At 44.8% G+C, this 17,785-nt stretch overlaps 4 protein-coding genes across 4 annotated transcripts; 3 read left to right on the top strand and 1 right to left on the bottom strand.

The window, feature by feature from the left end:
* The first annotated feature begins 13 nt into the window (after window positions 1-13).
* Window positions 14-3,994, top strand: V2V93DRAFT_362928 (P-loop containing nucleoside triphosphate hydrolase protein). Its single transcript, XM_066908474.1, has 3 exons — window positions 14-1,230; window positions 1,290-3,280; window positions 3,340-3,994. Exons 1-3 carry the CDS (start codon window positions 91-93, stop codon window positions 3,845-3,847), a joined length of 3,639 nt encoding a protein of 1,212 aa, XP_066768717.1. The 5' UTR covers window positions 14-90; the 3' UTR covers window positions 3,848-3,994.
* V2V93DRAFT_362924 (uncharacterized protein) lies at window positions 3,953-8,956 on the bottom strand. The gene is made up of 5 exons (XM_066908473.1): window positions 8,844-8,956; window positions 8,712-8,779; window positions 8,569-8,657; window positions 4,436-8,511; window positions 3,953-4,380 (listed from the first exon to the last, which is right to left on the bottom strand). The coding sequence occupies exons 1-5, from the start codon at window positions 8,903-8,905 to the stop codon at window positions 4,038-4,040; spliced, it is 4,638 nt and encodes a 1,545-aa protein (XP_066768716.1). The 5' UTR covers window positions 8,906-8,956; the 3' UTR covers window positions 3,953-4,037.
* Window positions 8,957-9,941: 985 nt separating this feature from the next.
* Window positions 9,942-13,139, top strand: V2V93DRAFT_362920 (uncharacterized protein). Its single transcript, XM_066908472.1, has 3 exons — window positions 9,942-10,385; window positions 10,455-12,578; window positions 12,633-13,139. The coding sequence occupies exons 1-3, from the start codon at window positions 10,100-10,102 to the stop codon at window positions 13,004-13,006; spliced, it is 2,784 nt and encodes a 927-aa protein (XP_066768715.1). The 5' UTR covers window positions 9,942-10,099; the 3' UTR covers window positions 13,007-13,139.
* A 1,115-nt stretch (window positions 13,140-14,254) lies between these two features.
* Window positions 14,255-17,643, top strand: V2V93DRAFT_377643 (fungal-specific transcription factor domain-containing protein; the record flags this gene model as incomplete). Its single annotated transcript, XM_066911924.1, has 4 exons — window positions 14,255-14,625; window positions 14,688-14,940; window positions 14,993-15,583; window positions 15,646-17,643. The coding sequence occupies 4 exons, from the start codon at window positions 14,255-14,257 to the stop codon at window positions 17,641-17,643; spliced, it is 3,213 nt and encodes a 1,070-aa protein (XP_066768714.1).
* Window positions 17,644-17,785: the final 142 nt, after the last annotated feature.

The raw sequence follows: 17,785 nt of genomic DNA, 5'->3' as shown, positions 1-17,785 counted from the left end.
CAACAAACCGACGAGCCGACGGCGTCTTAGAACTTCTGCATCTGATTCCTATATTTCTCAGACGATGACACTTACCAGATTTATCCTCTAATGAGTACACCAACAAATAAAGCTTTGCCTGAAGGCGATTCTGCGCCTGTAAATAGCGAACACACTACTAATGGCGCGCATGTGAAAATAATTAGTCGAATAGCGACTGTTCGGAGAAGACGCATAACGAAACCTCGAAATGCGACCATTAGACTATACGATGATTTGGGATCCGACGAATCCATTTTTAATTCGACGGGGAATGAAACCCTGCAGCTCTCGGACGACTTGTTTGATGAGTTGGCTGCTCCGAGATCGTCGGCACATTGGGAGCGCAATGGTTCAGCAAACGACGATGGCATTCAGAAGCACACAATCACTGCAAATGGATCCACTCTTGTGAAGAAGATATCTGATTTCAGTTTGGAAGATGGTGAACGGAGTAAACGCGAGGTTTTTGCTGTTTCGATATGTCCAAAGTCCGAGCTCGCGCTCTCACGCACCCCTAAATGGACGATGTATAGCTGCTCACGACAGTCCTCACTACCACCTTCTACAGCAGCTTTACACATTTTTTCCGATGTAACTGGACTTGATGATCACATGCCAATAGTCATTCAATCGGTGACACCAATTCCTCTCACGAACGTCGTCTTAGTATTTCCCAAGATGGCATATGACTACATTTCCAGTATCCCAGAGCCTGAAGTTTCGGCATACTTGAAGCCTTATAAAATCATTAGAAAGGGTCAGTTTTTGCCAGTATTAGATAGTACTGTTAAAGCATGTGAGCCCGTGGAACAAGGTCTGCTATTACCGGGTACTACAAGACTCACGTTTGTCTGTGATCAAGGTCCTATAGCAATCGATAATACTAAATCTGACATCACAATTTTGAGCAATGAAGATGTTTCAACTACTGATACAAGTGGCTGGTCTTCGGAAGAAGAAGAATCTAATCTAAGTCGTTTCCTAGACTCGCACAATTCTTGGGAGAGGTCACCAAACACTGCATTATCGCTGGCTCAAAAGTTAGTCAAAGGGAAGAAAAAACCGATCGTATTACCAGTTGTCCCGCTTGAAATCAGAATTGAGTCAGAGATGTTAACACCTGTGGGAAAAGATAGTGATGATAGCGAATCTAGAGGCTTTGTAAATATTGAAGTGCTAGCCAAAACCGGTATTTTTTCTGGTGATTGGGTAAGTCGCTTGTACTTTCTCCATTATGGTTTAGTATTTATTCTAACTAAATGTCACAGGTCTACGTTCGCTCACATTCGACTTGCCGACCAATACGCATATACTCTTTTCCTATCTCCCAGCGCGTTGATCCTAAAATGTTATATCTTTCGCCATTATTTCTCTACAACATCGGTAGTCCAGAATCGGTTGAGATCGGGCATGCGGATTCACCTCTTTCGAAAGAGCTGTGTGCTGCTAAAGAGATCACAATCTCCCGCGTGATTTCGTGGGCCTCGACTGAGCGAATGTACGAGCAGGCTTTCATGAAGGGCTTAAGAAGCTTTTTTGAGCGCCATCGGCGGATAGTGGCAAAGGATGATTTGATTGCAATCCCTGTTGACGAAGTATTGGCTCGTTTAATATACTCTTCCGATGCAAGTAACAGTGCCGGTGGAAGCGTTGAAGATCTGTCGGCAATACCTGGTAGCGTTCCATCCACTATTGTGTGGTTCAAAGTTACCGCAATCGTTCCTCCTGACGAGTCCCACTCAGAGCCATCAGTGGAATCTGAATCTAGAGCATATTATGTGGATAGTTCTCAGACTCGAGTGACGCAGAGGGGAAGTGTACAGGCGCCAATACCCCCGACAGCTCTATTTGACTGGCCAAGTTATACGAAAATTTCGCCTATACCCACTTTCGATTCTCCTACAAGCGAGAGATTTAGGAACTTGCTGTCCGTGAGCATTTCACCTTCAGGGGCATCGTTGAAGACTGCAGTACTTGTACACTCTGCTAAACATGGAGTTGGAAAGGCAACAATGATACACTCGATCGCCTCCCAGCTGGGTGTTCATGTCTACCGCATTGATGCGTATGACATAATAGGAGAGACAGAGACGAAGTCCATGGCGGCTCTAGAAGCAAAGCTGGATCGAGCCAAAAATTGCTCCCCGTGCGTTATACTCATTAGCCATCTTGAAGCCATTGCTACAAAAGCTGCAGAAGGCAGTGGTAGTGAAAACAAGAATGCCTCGAGAATAGCTGCCTCTCTTAAAAACACTTTGCTACAAACTACCGGAGTGATAGTTGCCGCCACTGTCACCAGTGTTGATTCACTAGCTGATGAAATACGTTCTGGATTTACGTTTGAGCTTGAGATGCTGACCCCAGCCGAGTCAGAGCGTAAGCGCATTTTTGAGTTCTTGCTGTCTCCTGAATCGACTTCTACAGGACCTCTTTCGGCTATCTTTGGATCTAATAACAGTAATCTGGGAATTCCACAGAGGTGTTCTGTGCGAAGAGATGTCAGCTTCGCAGGACTTGCATTGCAATCGGCTGGATTGGTACCTCCTGATTTAATAGCAATTGTAAAGTCGGCATATGCTCACGCGGTTGATCGATTACAGGATGAGGCTCTAAATTATTCTTCAGACGGAATTGTAGTAGAAATTAGAGATATAGTTCTTGCATTCTCTGGCTACGTGCAACTGACTCCTTCGGACTTTGAGCAAGCCACAAGCGACGCGCGCAGAAAATACAGTGATTCGATTGGCGCTCCTCGTATTCCCAGTGTGAAATGGGAAGACGTGGGAGGACTGGCTGACGTCAAATCAGAGATTATGGATACCATCGACATGCCGTTAAAATTTCCTTCTCTATTTGCTGGTGGTGTGAAGAAGCGCAGCGGTATATTATTCTACGGACCGCCGGGAACAGGCAAGACTCTATTGGCCAAAGCAATTGCTACCACTTTTTCATTGAATTTCTTCTCTGTTAAAGGACCTGAACTTTTAAATATGTACATTGGAGAGTCGGAATCTAACGTGCGCAAAGTGTTCCAAAGAGCTAGAGATGCAAGGCCTTGTGTTGTATTTTTTGATGAGCTGGATTCTGTTGCTCCTAAGAGAGGAAATCAAGGCGATTCGGGAGGAGTTATGGACCGTATCGTATCTCAACTTTTAGCAGAACTTGACGGCATGAGCAGTGCGGGTGGCGAAGGAGTATTTGTCGTTGGGGCAACAAATCGACCTGATTTACTTGACGAGGCATTACTTAGACCAGGAAGGTTAGTTTGCAGTGCTAAATATTTGAAAATTGGTCGTTCTAACTTTTTAATTTATCCAGGTTTGATAAAATGGTCTATTTGGGCGTCTCCGACACGCACGAGAAGCAATTTAATATTCTAGAAGCACTGACTCGAAAATTCAAACTTTCCCCCGATCTTGATCTTCGGCAAATAGCAGATTCATGCCCATTTACATATACCGGTGCAGATTTCTATGCGCTATGCTCGGACGCAATGTTGAATGCTATGACGAGACAGGCAAGATCAGTTGACGAGAAAGTTAAGAAATTTGGACCAGATGTTAGCCTACAATGGTGGTTTGATACACAGGCTACAAGAGAGGAATTAGAAGCAGTTGTAAGACAAGAAGATTTCGAAAAAGCAAGACAGGAGTTGATAGCTAGTGTCAGCGAAGATGAATTGCGTCATTATACTCGTGTGCGAGAGAGCTTTGAGGGTGGTAAAGCTGCTGCCACCGGTGGCGAGAGAACCATGGAGAACTCAGCATCAATGGGTAATGGAACGAAGGGGAAGGGAAAGCAAAAAGCGAGTCCTGTTGACATTTAGAGCTCGATCAATGGCGGACAACATACAGGTGGCAATATTTGGATGCAGACAGATGCATCAGTTGTAAATATCGTTTGCGCGAAAGTGAAATAATGAACGCATGACCCGAGATAATCATAAATTCAAATTGATACACATTACAATCTACATACTATACATTCAGCCATGCATCAACATGCTGACAATCTAATCACTCAATTACATTTTGGACTTCACTACCAAAACTTTCTCCCAACTTAAGAACCCATTCGCTCATTTCAGAATGCGACTTTACGCTGAACAAATGCATTCCATTTTCGGAATACACGGCGAATGTATTTTCAGAACCGTGAGGATTTCGACTAGCGAGCTCAGCTGTCAGTTCTGGCTTATATCCGATCCTGCACTGAGTAATATTTATTGCAAAAATCTCCTCCATATCGGGGACGCTGTAAATGTGTAGATACGGACGGCGAAGTTCAAGATAGCGGCGTTCCCATGATTGCATGGCGTCATCTGGAGCTGCGGCGTATCCCTCTTTGACAACGTTTGTACTATAGACAAAAGCCTGTTAGAAGCTTTCAGCCAAAAAAATTTTACTTTACGTACCTTCTTTGGAATTGGCGCACCGTGGCAACGTATTTCGTTGCACTCGGTTTCGACATTGACGATACAGGCATTGTAGCTAATCCACCATCTTCATCAACATACCCTGGTTTGCGTTCCCAAATTCTGAGCATTCTGCCAAGCAACTGTAGATCATGAGATGAGAATTCCTCTTCATCAGCCTGCGGAGCTTCAACTTGGGACACAGATTGAACAACTGAGGTAGAGCTGCGGCTAAAATCCTTCAGTTTAGTATAAGATAAGATCGACTTGGTATGATCAAGCTCAGCATTTCTTTGTCTCTCCTTAGACGCCCTCATGTATTCATTGATCAACGATATTCCTCGAGGCTTCCAAGATCCCAAATACTCTTCACCACTGATATAGGTACTTTGCAGATTAAGCGGTTTACTATCGACAACATTATACGGCCTTAGCCTTACTTGAAAAAGGGCAACATATGATCGCATAAGCTTTTTCGATCCCAAAAACAACGATAGCCTAGATGGGCCTCGCACAGCTCTACCAAGCATGACACCGACAAGATTAGTCGTGAACTCGACAGGAGAAGTCACCGACGGCGTCGATACATTCCAGTTCACGCTCATGACAATCCTATGTTTGTCCAGAGTTGTGCGGTCTAAAAATGGCGAGGAGTGAGCACTGCAGTCCCATTGGCCAACGACCGTAACCGTACGAGTACCGTCAGCATTCGCGATGGTCTTGGGCTTATTTGTAATTCTGAGTTCGACCGTGTCAACTTTACTCTGAGACTCACTAAGTGTGTCTGTCTCACGATCAAGTAGTCTGATATTACCAACAGAGAGCTTTGAAAGATCTGACCAATCAAAGGTGTCTCCAGACGAATGAGTAATGGAAAGTCGAATTTGCTTTTGCACACCAATATGCAAATTTAAAACTCCTTTCTCTTCTTGGTAACCTTGCAAAATATCTACTGGCTCGTAACATCCAGCATCAGACAATTCAAGGACTTGCACTTTCACAAAGGAGTCATGCTGCTGTATTACCGAACTCTCTTGTGAATCATCCGCGTCGGCGCCACGCGCCGAAAGAGATCTGCAAGATTCTGCTGATGATCCTGCTTCTTGCATATCATCCCAGCTTTGCAACTTCTCCAAGTGCGTTGATGCTACCTTGGCAAAAACTTTCAACCTCAAAAAATATGCATTCACTCCACTATTCTGAAAATCAATCGACAAAAGAGAACTAAGACTTATCCCGTGAAAGCTGTCAAAAACTACTGGTCCATCTTCATCAAATCCAGAAACTACTGGACTAGTTGAGATTCCACTTGACCGAGAAGCATAGGGATTGTTATTGTCAGCTAACAACATCTGAACATGAACTTCTGTAAATTCTCGCTCGGAAAAGCCGATAATAGACTGCAAATGAGCAACGATTCCAAAAGCGGAAGACTGCTGCTCGCGTTCAGTGGACGGCTCAAGTATCAGACTCACAATTCCAATCACACTAAATGTATATGGAGATATGATATCGCCTGAAAACTCAGTGGTCTCTCCGTGTAAAACACCTGCCATGGGAACATAAGCATCTCCGATATATGAATATTTGGTGTCAAAAGTATCAGAAAAAGGATGACTTTTTCTCGGAGGGGATTGCAGCTCAGAATACATCGGCGATTCGTTATAAATGTTTCGCATCGCTTTTACTCTGTCTTCTAGTTTTTTTACAGAAAAAACTCTGATCGTCTTGTTTTGAGAATCCGCAACTCGTACAGCAATACAGGGCTTTAAAGCGTGTACGAGAGCTTCATCTTCCTCAGGCTCAGAATCATTCAGAACCAAATCATAAGGTGATGCTGGAGCGAACCCGTCATCGACCACCGTAAACTGGAACTGTAGACCTTGGTATAGTTCGTTACTCATAATCTGAGCTTCTTTCAAAAGCAGCGCGTATCGATAAATAGCATCTGTCATTCTCAACAATCCGTAATGCATCCATCGATTAACAGTCTTCTTAGCTACCCTTTTCTCTTCGTCTGACAACACCGGATTACGCCGCAGCATGAAAGAATATGAAGGCTGAAGCTGATACTGTAAAGAACGATAAGTGCTTGTCGCCGAGGATGCTCCAGAGGAAGAATTCAGCGACTTCTGCCGAACTGCTTTATCATCCGAAGGAGTCGGTGATACGCTATTGCGGTCAGAGGCCTTTGAGATACACTCTGATTGTTGACTATCAAGTGGCCTTCCCCTAGCATCGGAGGCACGACTTTGATTTTGACCTTGGCCTTGCTTCATAAACAAAGAGATTTGCGGAGCCACTAGATTGTCGTAATAGCTTGGGGCTGTAGAAGTAGATCGAGCTGGAGAAGTGAAAGGGTCTTCGGCAAAGGAATCTTGCCATGAAGGCACGGACCGTATTCTACTGGTTGTTGAAGCTGTGGGGGAGCCGTAGCTCATAACGGAATCCGTATCGGCGTCATACATTTCAAACGCTGACTCTGGCCGCCCTTTTCTTATTGAGCGAACTCGTTGCATTTCATCAAAGAGCCTATCAAGCTCCTCATCTGTCATTGCACCCACGTTGACAGAAGCTGACTCTCCACCCAAGTATGTCCTAGCAGCTTCTATACGAGCCAAAGACCAGTCACTAGATCCAATCGCTACATCTTCGCCTGTAATAGGAGTTTGTGACCTGCTAATGGACGCATCCTCAAAGGAAGGAAAATCGACGTAGTCGGAAGCAATGCTAGAGGCTCGCTCACTGCGATCTGAGGCAGAACTACTAGTTACACCAGGACCACCAGCTGGAGTAGATGACCGCGTACGCTGCATGGTCCCATGAATTCCTCGAATCGCGCCTGGTGCGACAAACACACTTTTCCTCTCTTGCAATGCCTCTTGCGGATTACTAAAACGAAATATGTGGAAGTCACCCAAAATCACTCGGTCTCCTGAATGCAGCTTGCGAGATAATTCCTTGAGGCGAAGACCGTTGACCATTACTGATGCGTTTTCAGCAGGAACAATCATGACTGTGTTATTGTCATTTTCAAAAGTGCAATGATCCGTAAGTATTTTCGATCCGCGGAGTCTGATCTGAGCTGTAGAGGAGCTGTCAGCATTACCGACACTGGTACAACCTTGTTTAATATTGTACACCAAGCACTCGGCGAGTAGTGGGTCGTCACTGAGATTGACAAGATATGGGACATTTTTGGGAGTATGGACGCCGACAAATCCCTTTTCTATGCTAATTCCCATTTCCTCTAGGGCAGATTCCCGTTGCTTCTGAATTTCCTTGGTCATTTCAAGTTTTTCTTCCCACGTTTGGTTTACTTCCTTGAGCAGCTTTTCCGAAGCATTCAATTGCTCAGCTATCTGTGCTCTGGATACTTTCTGAGTTGACCCGTCAGGAGCTGTGACGACGACCATTTGGTTGTCTGCAGAATTTTCACTATCCAATCCAGATTGCTCGGTATTACCAAGACTACTACCACTACTGAGTTTGGCTCGTAATAACGACAGCTCTTCTTTCAGTTCACGAATCAGTCGCGCATTAGGATCTTCATTAACAATTGCATGATTCCTAATCCTCTTAGCAGAATCAGCATATCGAAGAGTGGATAGAGTCTCATCATAATTTATGTCCGCGGGCGAAATAGTGGCCAACATTGCAGTCATAGAGTTGCCTCCTAAAGAATCTTTCAATAGCCATGTCAATGCCGAGTCACGATATGGAACAACCATATCCCGCTGTTTTTTGCCGTTAGACAAGCCTGCCAGGGCACGAATCACTCGACCCAGAGCTGTTAGAGATCGATTGATTTCAGAGCCTTCTTTTAGTCTGCTTCCAGTAGCACCGCTTGCTGACGCTCGCTCAGACCCTGCAAGATCGACAAGTGATATTCGTGACACTTTCTCAGAGTCAAGACTTGTCTCAGTATCGTGGATGTGTTGGGTTAAAGTTAATGTAAATACAGCATGTGAGCGAGACGATGTTTCGTTCATATTTGTAGCTGCAACTGTACGTGCCTTGTTTCCTTCGTCCATAAGTTCCTCAATTTCAGTAAACGATCTGACTACCAAGCGTGACTGTGAATAATATTAGCAGCTGCAATATTAGAATATCGGTTTGAATTAATGTCGTACCAAGTCTTCAACATAAGGGCCTAATGACGGGTGCTCTCTGACTCTCAGATTTCCCTTATTTTTAAAATTCAAAAGATCTCTTACTCGTTCTGTTGACAGTTAGCGCCAGTCATATGATTGTGAACCAACACTACAGTTTATACCATTATAAATTTCCAAGTAAGACACCTCGACCGTAAATCGCGTTGCTCCATCAGACACCAATTCGTCTCTAGATAGATTAATTTTTATAAGTCAAATATTTCCGGCATTTGGAAAGTACGACATATACATACATTCTGCTAAATAAAGCCTCGCAAATCCTTGGAATCACTCCGGGGTCATCGCGTGAACCCATCTAGATTATGTTTTAGAGCTGGATAGAATTTGTATAAGTGGCATAACTTTGACGCACCATTGAATAAGACTTTCCAGATCCCGTCTGGCCATACGCAAAAATACAGTTGTTGAACCCCTGGAAAGCATTGTCTAGCAGCGGTAATCCAAGATCGGAGAAAACCTGTTCCTGGCCGGCTACAAGTAGTACGGGTTAATACAATCTGAATTCAAGAATAAAATATTCTGGAACACACCATAGTTGCCATTTGAATTGTCGAAACTCCAGTAGCTCTTATCATACTTGAAGATCCTCGACTTCTCCGTCTTCGACTTTGTCGGGGTTACTGCTTGTGGATTTTCTTCACTTCGCACAATAGTCTGGTCGTCTTTCATGCGAACTATACATTTTGCTTTCCGTATCCGCTCTATAAGAAGGCGTAAGCTACGCGTGCGTCGCCGGCAATGAATTCTAATTCAGCATACCTCGATTATTGAATGGGCGCACGCGAACAACGACCTTGATATTGCCGCCATCATGATCCTCTGTAGCCGCCATTATTTGCCCATAGGACCGGAGAAAGTCTTCTTGTACTTATCGCAAGCAAAGCAGTTGCGCTCCAAGAGTTTAAGTAGATCAAATCAACTTTGTCTTTATAGGAGGTCTTCTGCAAGGACTGAACTAGCACCACCACCCGCGATTAAGAAACAAAGACTGAGTCAAGACTGGCAGTGATAGTAGAAAAGATATTATCAGCAAACCCGATAATCAGCATAAATAGAACAATAAAACAATAGAGAAGATATAGAGAAGATATAGAGTGCTAAACGTGGGTGAGAAGCTCAATTTAGCCCAATATCTGATAAGAGCTGTTCTGATTAGGCTTGTGTCCTGTAAATTGACGTCAGCAAACCCGGAAAATATTGGCCTTTCGGGACCATCGGTCGCCAGAAACTCCCAAGCCTTCATTAGACAAGTCCCATCCACGTGACTAGAAAGAGGTTAGGGCTGGTACTAGTGGCGCTGTCTACAGATCACGAACGCGTTGTAGTGTGTCATGACATTTATCTCGTAGGCATATATTGTTCTGCGCTATAGATCGATTTGCGACCTTAAGTAAGTTTTGCCGTACTGGTAGACGGAGTCTTAGCAAGCTAGCGAATTCCGAGGCTTCAACAAGCTTGCTTCCGTCGCTTCAGCGATCTCAGCTTGAAGATGTCACGCCCCATGCGCTATGCAGCGTCGCGACTGCAGCGGCCTGCAGCGCTATTGCATTTTTCAACAAGTAGAATGGCACGGCCGACTATGAGCAGATACTCAAGGCTGTATCCGCACGGTGGGTTTGATGGAAACAACTACCGACGGATAGCAGCGATGACATCGGGTGCTCGTGGACTATCATTCTTTCCGGGAAAACTCATTGCAAAGATGGTTCGAGTTCCCGCTGCGGCAGGCGGAGCTGTTGTAGCTGGACTGGCATACGTTAACTATCAAGTTCAAGGTTAGTATTGAAATTATTTAAGAGTGATTTAGCGAGTGCCATCTTGCTGACTGTTGTGATAATATCCAGAAGCGGCAGGCTACACTCAGAAACAAATCGATGCAGCAACAGAATGGCTCTCGGATACTGCGTCAACCGTAAAAGACGGAATTGATAGTATAAGTACACCTGATTGGCTGAAGTCTTTATTTGATGGTGGCTCTAAGGACGCTTCAAACGCTCCCGCATCCGGAAAAGACGAAAGCAAAACACACAATAACAATGATGAAAGTAGCGGCGGTGGAAGTGGAGGAGATGGAGGCGGTGGTGGAGAAGACACCGCGCTGGCTGCTGCTGGAACTGCAGCAGCAGTCTCATCAATGAATGACTCAACTGATACAGAAGAGAGAATAGCAGCTTCTACTTCGAAAATGATGCTGCTGACAAAGAAGATGATCGAAATTAGAGGGATTCTGCAAGAGATTGCCAATAATGGTTCTGGAAGCTCCTCTCTAACAAGAGTGCAATTACCATCCATTGTTGTCATCGGTTCTCAGAGTTCGGGAAAGTCGTCTGTTCTCGAAGCGATAGTGGGCCACGAGTTCTTGCCAAAGGGCAATAATATGGTCACTAGGCGGCCAATCGAGCTTACTCTAGTCAACTCGCCGGATGCTGCCGCAGAATATGGCGAATTTCCTGCTTTGAAACTTGGCAAAATAACCGATTTCAGTCAAATACAAAGAACATTGACCGATCTTAATCTTGCTATTCCTGACTCGGAGGCGGTGTCTTCTGATCCCATTCGTTTGAACATCTACTCTCCTCATATACCTGACTTGACCTTGATTGATTTGCCAGGGTACATCCAGCTTGCCGCCGCTGATCAGCCAGAGAGTCTGAAAACTAAGATTTCGGCATTATGCGACAAGTACATCGAAGCCCCAAATATTATACTGGCTATATCTGCGGCGGATGTTGACTTGGCCAACTCAACTGCTCTTCGCGCGTCGCGTCGGGTTGACCCAAGGGGTGAACGCACCATAGGTGTTGTTACCAAGATGGATTTGGTTGAGCCGCAGCGCGCTCTGGAGATTTTACAGAACAAAAATTATCCACTTCAGATGGGTTATGTTGGTGTGGTTAGTCGTATTCCGTCGTCGAGGGCGAGCAATGGGCTATTGTTTCGTCTAGGTAGCGGAAGCGAAAGTACAGATATTGGAGCAGTCATCGCAAGAAATGAGGAAAATTATTTCAGCCATCATCCAGAGTTCTCTCAAGTATTGGAGAATGGTAAGGCAGATCTGCTGCCTGCTGGTGCAAGACTCAATGAACAGCGCCCGACCTTGGGCGTTATAAATTTACGAAACAAGTTAATGCGGACACTCGAGAAGACGATGGCTAAGAACTTACAACCAACGTGCGATGCCATCCATCAGGAGCTGGAAGAAACTGCATACCAATTTAAAGTGGAATACAACGATCGTCCAATAACAGCCGAGTCATATCTAGCGCAATCCCTTGACGCTTTCAAACTGAGTTTTAAGGAATTCGCAGGTAAATTTGGAAGAGAGCAAGTCAAGTCGATGCTCAAGAGTGAACTCGATCAATATGTTCTGGATCTCCTAGCTCAGAGATACTGGAATCACCTGGAACCAACTAACTCAAACAGTCAAGCCGAGGTAGCAAACGCAATTGTTCGAGCAATTTCCGATCTTCCGAATGCCAGCAGGGATGACGTGTATTGGCTGCGGCAGCTAGATGCATGTGTGTCTAGTTTGACAAAATCTGGAGTAGGGAGAACATCAACCACTCTAGTATCCAATGCTTTATCTGGAGAAATGGAGCATTTACTTAATAGTGGATCATTCAAAACCCATCCGTTTGTGAAGACGGTAATTCAAGATGCCACAAACGAGATTTTAAATTCACGTTTCTATTCTACCGCGGATCAAGTAGAAAACTGCATAAAACCCTACAAGTACGAAGTTGAAGTTGAAGACCGCGAGTGGAGTCGAAGCCGGGAGCATGCCTTTGCATTGCTGAAGGAAGAATTAAGACAATGCGAGCATGCGTATGGCGTGCTGCAAAAGAGTGTCGGAGGAGGCAAGAAGCTTGCGCAAGTGGAAACGTTTGTGGAAAAGAGCATCAAGGGGCAAGTAAAGGTTGAGGATGCGAATGAAGTCTACGGATTCAGCCAAGCGCTTCTTGACAGGGGTAATGCAGAAATTGTTTAAATTTTGCAGTCTGATATACTAATTAGAGAAATAGGTCGCGAGGGAATATTTTTGAGCAAGCGCGCAGATATTTTACGTTTGCGAATGCAGGCATTGAAGTCCAAGCAATGCAGGTCCGAAAATAGATTCTACTGCCCAGAAATTTTCCTTGACGTGGTTGCCGACAAGTTAACGCAAACTGCCGTTCTCTTCCTCAACGTTGAGCTTCTGTCCGATTTCTACTATCATCTTCCGCGAGAACTGGATGTGCGTGTAGGTCACGGACTCTCGTCTGCTCAGATTGAGCATTTTGCACGGGAGGATGCTAAAGTTCGAAGGCATTTGGAGTTGCAAGAAAAGAAGCAAAAGCTTGAAATGGCGACAGAAAAGATTGAGGGAGTGATAGCGATGCAGAAGACTCATCGTTAAAAGGTGCATCCCGGAATTTCGTGTAGTGCGTGCTTGTTTTAAAAGCTCGGGTACAAATTCGCATTAATGGACTCCCTTTTTTTACAGTTGTGCAATTGCTTATCGTAAAAAGTCCCAGTCGTATGAAATAATATGCTGTCATTTACGATTTTGCTACCGGAATAGGTTGGGCTTTCACTCATTGCCATTACGTCACGATTCTGTGTGTGAGGTTGGGGTCGGGCCATACTATTTTTCTCTCCTCTTGGCCGTAGCGCGTAATAATTTTCATTATCCTTACCTCGCCACCATGACTAAATATTTAGAAACTTGTAGATCATATGTGGCAGAACCGATGATTCGGACTCAGGGCAGAGACAGTATTGTGAACTATGACTCAATTCAGCGCTTGGGACTGCCACCTCCAAAAGTGTGTCTCGGTACGAGGCCCGTTGCACACAGAGAGCATTTTTAGCAATTACCTACGAGACACACCGGACTCTAGCAGCAAACCGTAAGTGCTGACTGACGTCTGGCTTCCTCGTGTGTTAATACCTCTCCCAGTTGAAATTGCTGGCACCGACCAACCCCTTCTCAATCCACAGCCGTTTTTCGGACCTTCTCCTTATTTTCGATCTAATTTGCTGTGTGGTGTTTTTTAATGTATGTCATTTATCTATCATTTACCAGCCGCGATTTAGGCTCCGATGGTCTGGGCTCTACGCGGACAAAGTAGCCACTCTTTCATCATTGATGCCTATATCTGTTGCCAATCACCAAAGCTTGTCTGATCCCACAATGATCTGAGATCACTCACTGAGTATTGCTGTACCTTTTCTGTTACAGCGAACTTCTCATGCGGATAAATCTGCATCGTGTTCGTGATGTGATGCCTTGCACCCGGTAGTCCAAATTCATCGAGAGTGGCGGCTTCATCCTGGAGCTTTTTTTCATTTTGCTGACAGTTTCTTTTTTAGACCCCCGCTTAGTTACTTTCAACTATTCAGAGTCTTTTTTTAGAATATTCTTTTCCGTCTGGCTTGCAGTGCTTGCAGTAAACGGTGCAGCACTCGCAGAAGCGTCAATTGATTGATCTCATCAAGATAGTGATTCTGCGCGCTTTCATGTCTTTAATTTTTTTGTCTTATTTGTAGTACTTCTCAGTGCCACGATTCTTTTTTTTTTTTCGTTTAAAGTTTTGCTTCTATTATATATAGATACAATCTATATATATTTCTCGACTTCAAATCTCGACTTTAAAGCACAACCATGAGCTCGTTTGATCTACCTATAGGGTCGCGAAATTCAATCACACCACCGGTCATACCTCCTACCAACACGATGTCTTCAGCAGATCACAAAACTATTCGCAAACGCAATAGAGTTCCTCTATCATGCAACTTCTGCCGCCAGCGCAAGCTAAAATGTAATCGCGGTCATCCATGCGAGAATTGTGTGAAGAGGGGAGATGAAGGAGCTTGTGTCTATCTGGTGCCCAGCAGCGCTTCACAGATGACTTCTCAAACTGCCGCTAGTCAAGGAATGTCATCACAAATGTTTGCCGGTGCTGTAAATGGGAAGAAACCTTCAGGAGCTGAGCTACAAAACCGACTGGATAAGCTTGAGAGTTTAGTACTAGGGTACGACATCGCCGTGACGATATTCAAAGAAATATTCATATGTGCTAACAATTTTTTTCTAGTCTTATGCACTCTACAGCAGGCGAATCGGAAAGTACAGGAGAATCACCAGCAGACGAATCCATCTCGCCCACAAGCAATAGTGCAGAAAGCGGAGCATCAAATCAATATCTGAATCGTTCTCGATTGAAATCTACTGGAAATTTGGCTCCTGACGTAGATGCGGTGCGTGAATCACTTGGAATGATGAAGTTAGATCGAAAGGGAAAGGCGATGTACCATGGAGAAACGCACTGGGGAGCGTTGTTAAATGAGGTACGAATTTCTCTGGTTTAATCTAGAATGACTCTACTAACTGAGTTCACAGCTGAGTGAAGTAAAAGCCTTATTTGAAAAAGGGCGACAAATAGCTGTTGAATATCCGCAAGTTCCTCAAGATGCTGATGACGATGACGACGAAGATTCACCTATCAACAATGGATTTCCTTTCAACAACTTGCGGAATGTTGATATCGCTGATATTTTAGGGGTGACGCCAGACAAGCAATTGTGCGATTTGTTGGTGATGCGATATTTTGATATTTTTGATCCACTTTATCGCGTAACTCACAGACCAACGTTTGAGCAAGAATATTCAGATTTCTGGCATGATCCAAACTCAGTTGAAATCGTTTGGGTTGGCATGTTGTTTAGCATACTGACGATTGCTCTTCAGTCTTACAGGCCTGGTGATGCACCGACAGCGTATGCGGGTCGTGAAGTCAAGACATGGACAGGATGGCACAAGGCTGCTGAGATGTGTCTTGTGGAAGGTAATTTTATGACAAAAGGCAGTATATCTATTGTCCGCGCTCTGATATTGTGGCTTATGGCTGAAACGCGGATACCGTTAACTGGGGTTTGGATGGAGCGTTCGTGGGTTTCTGTTGGAGTAATAATCCGAATAGCCCAGTCTATGGTAGGATATGGCTCGTTTGTGAAAAAAAAAAAAGGGACGCTTACTAACTTTATCATATGTAGGGCTTGCATCGTGATCCGAAGTGGTTCAATATTTCTCCTTTTGAAGCTGAAGTTAGACGAAAAATTTGGAGTCTTGTTACGTCGCTTGATATTCTATTCTCAATTAACGAAGGTCTCCCGTTGACAATTCGCGCTGGAGAGCATGACGTGCGGATGCCATTGAACCTGAATGACAAGGATATCTCTCCCTTGACAGAAACAGCACCGCAATCGCGCTCTTTTGACTCGGAAACTGATAGCTCATATTTGTTGTGTTCTTCGCGGATGTCAAATGTGTTGTGTCGTATTGTGTCTGGTACATTCTCGCTTCGACCAAGACCTGGCTATGATACAATATTGGCGCATGATGCCGAGCTGCGGGCTACGTATGCCAGTTTTCCCGAATATCTTCGAGTTCCACCAGAGGCTTCAAATCCGTTGGATCCACCGTATTTAATTATGCAGCGACTGATGCTTGACCTGCAATACCGTAAGTCGTTGATTGTGCTTCATCGACCGTTTGCAGCTCGAGCACAAACAACGGCTAAGTTCAGGAGAAGTAAAGAGGAATGTATGGATGCGTCGCTTCAGATTCTGCGGAGACAGAATTGGCTATATCATTCGCCTGCTGCACGAGAAACGCTTCATTTGTTCTCGTGGTTTACTGACGGAATTATGCTTAATCATTTCTTCCATGCGTGTATTATGCTTAGTGTGGAGCTGTCTTCGAACATGGACAGTTTGTCTGCGTTCCAACGCCAGACTATCCGAGATGCTATAGATGCGTCTAGGTTGATTTTGGGACAAGTTGGAAGATGGGATATGTCTGCTGCTAAAAAGCATGGTCTGATTGAAAGTCTTCTAGAGCGTTTGTACGAAATGGAAAGGTTGTCACCCGAAGAAAGAGCCAAGATACGGCATGATTCGCTGTCGCGGCAACGGAAGCAGCAGGAAGCTTATCCTTTGGATTTGCCTGGTGTCACTGAAACCGTTATAAATGTTGATATTTCGCAATTGTCGTATGACACGCACGCCTCGACTGTTAAGCGCACTTTGGCTGACGAAGGAGCGACGGATGATGGCAATGGATCGAAGCAGATATCGGTATCCGATCCGATTCCGGCTTGTATTTTTGATTTGGATTCTCAGGCAGAACAGATGCCTATGCAGGTTGATTCACAGTATAACAATATACAGTTCTTGCCCGAAGAGGATGAAATTTACATGGATGCACCTTTCAGAGTTAGAAAATTGCCGGAACAGTCATGGATGCAGCAGATGTATGGAGCGCAAGCCCAGCCGCAACAGCCGCAACAGCCGCAACAGCCACAGCAGCAGCAGCAGCAGCAATCGGCATCTAGGCAAACGCAGCAGTCGTCGTCGTTAGGACAAGCAGAAGTATCGCCGAAGACATCTGTCTCGTCAACTGCGACACCAATGTTTTCCAATTCAGATTCAACACCATCATCTACCAATGGTAACGGGACTGGTATTAATAGTGTTTCACCAGGTGGCAGCTCATTACAGCCGCCGACACATACTAGAATGAGGGCTTCTCCTGAGCATCTAGGCGGTGCCGATTCGACAGGAATTTTGTCGTCGTCGTCGCAGCAGACAGGACTATTCTCAGCCGACGAGTTGGGTATATTATCCAAGACTGGAGCGATGATGATGACACAGAGTCCAGGGAACGATATTCCGCAGGGAGTGAATTGGACGGAGTGGGATATGTATATTAACGGAATGGATATGAATGGCGCCAACACACTTTCAGCTCTGGCAGGAGGAGTAATGATGGGCGGTGTCGGCGGTGGTCCGGTTCCGGACGGAGTGCCAGTGAATGGACATAACGGAGCTACTCCGATGAATTCACAGCTGCAGTGGGATAATGTTGGACATACGGGGTTGACGCCTGAGCCGGGGTTGATGGATAGTATGGGAGGACTTGAGGATAGTGGAGTAGGGCGGACTACACCAGGGGGCTCTATAATGTTTGAGGCTGGGCACGCTAATTTTTAAAATATATATATATATATATATATATATATATGTATGTGGGTGTGTGTGTTTGTATGTATTAACTAATGTGTAAAAAGGAATCTTCTATCGTAAAGGAATAAATAGTTGCGGTTTCAGAAAAGATGAGGAAAATATAAGCATT

Source organism: Kockiozyma suomiensis (genome assembly GCF_038497685.1).
Source record: "Kockiozyma suomiensis strain NRRL Y-17356 unplaced genomic scaffold V2V93scaffold_1, whole genome shotgun sequence".
In the NCBI taxonomy this organism is placed as follows: domain Eukaryota; kingdom Fungi; phylum Ascomycota; class Lipomycetes; order Lipomycetales; family Lipomycetaceae; genus Kockiozyma; species Kockiozyma suomiensis.
This window is presented reverse-complemented; position numbering and strand designations above follow the sequence as displayed.

What these genes read in the sequence shown, in the direction of transcription:
- V2V93DRAFT_362928 (XM_066908474.1), top strand. Translation starts at nt 91, where the DNA reads ATGAGTACACCAACAAATAAAGCTTTGCCTGAAGGCGATTCTGCGCCT. An exon ending in GTATTTTTTCTGGTGATTGG is followed by an intron (nt 1,231 to 1,289) that starts GTAAGTCGCTTG and finishes TAAATGTCACAG; the next exon opens with GTCTACGTTCGCTCACATTC. An exon ending in GCATTACTTAGACCAGGAAG is followed by an intron (nt 3,281 to 3,339) that starts GTTAGTTTGCAG and finishes TAATTTATCCAG; the next exon opens with GTTTGATAAAATGGTCTATT.
- V2V93DRAFT_362920 (XM_066908472.1), top strand. Translation starts at nt 10,100, where the DNA reads ATGTCACGCCCCATGCGCTATGCAGCGTCGCGACTGCAGCGGCCTGCA. An exon ending in CGTTAACTATCAAGTTCAAG is followed by an intron (nt 10,386 to 10,454) that starts GTTAGTATTGAA and finishes GATAATATCCAG; the next exon opens with AAGCGGCAGGCTACACTCAG. An exon ending in CCAAGCGCTTCTTGACAGGG is followed by an intron (nt 12,579 to 12,632) that starts GTAATGCAGAAA and finishes TTAGAGAAATAG; the next exon opens with GTCGCGAGGGAATATTTTTG.
- V2V93DRAFT_362924 (XM_066908473.1), bottom strand. Translation starts at nt 8,905, where the DNA reads ATGGGTTCACGCGATGACCCCGGAGTGATTCCAAGGATTTGCGAGGCT. An exon ending in GCCCTTATGTTGAAGACTTG is followed by an intron (nt 8,512 to 8,568) that starts GTACGACATTAA and finishes TATTATTCACAG; the next exon opens with TCACGCTTGGTAGTCAGATC. An exon ending in GTGCGCCAATTCCAAAGAAG is followed by an intron (nt 4,381 to 4,435) that starts GTACGTAAAGTA and finishes TTTTGTCTATAG; the next exon opens with TACAAACGTTGTCAAAGAGG.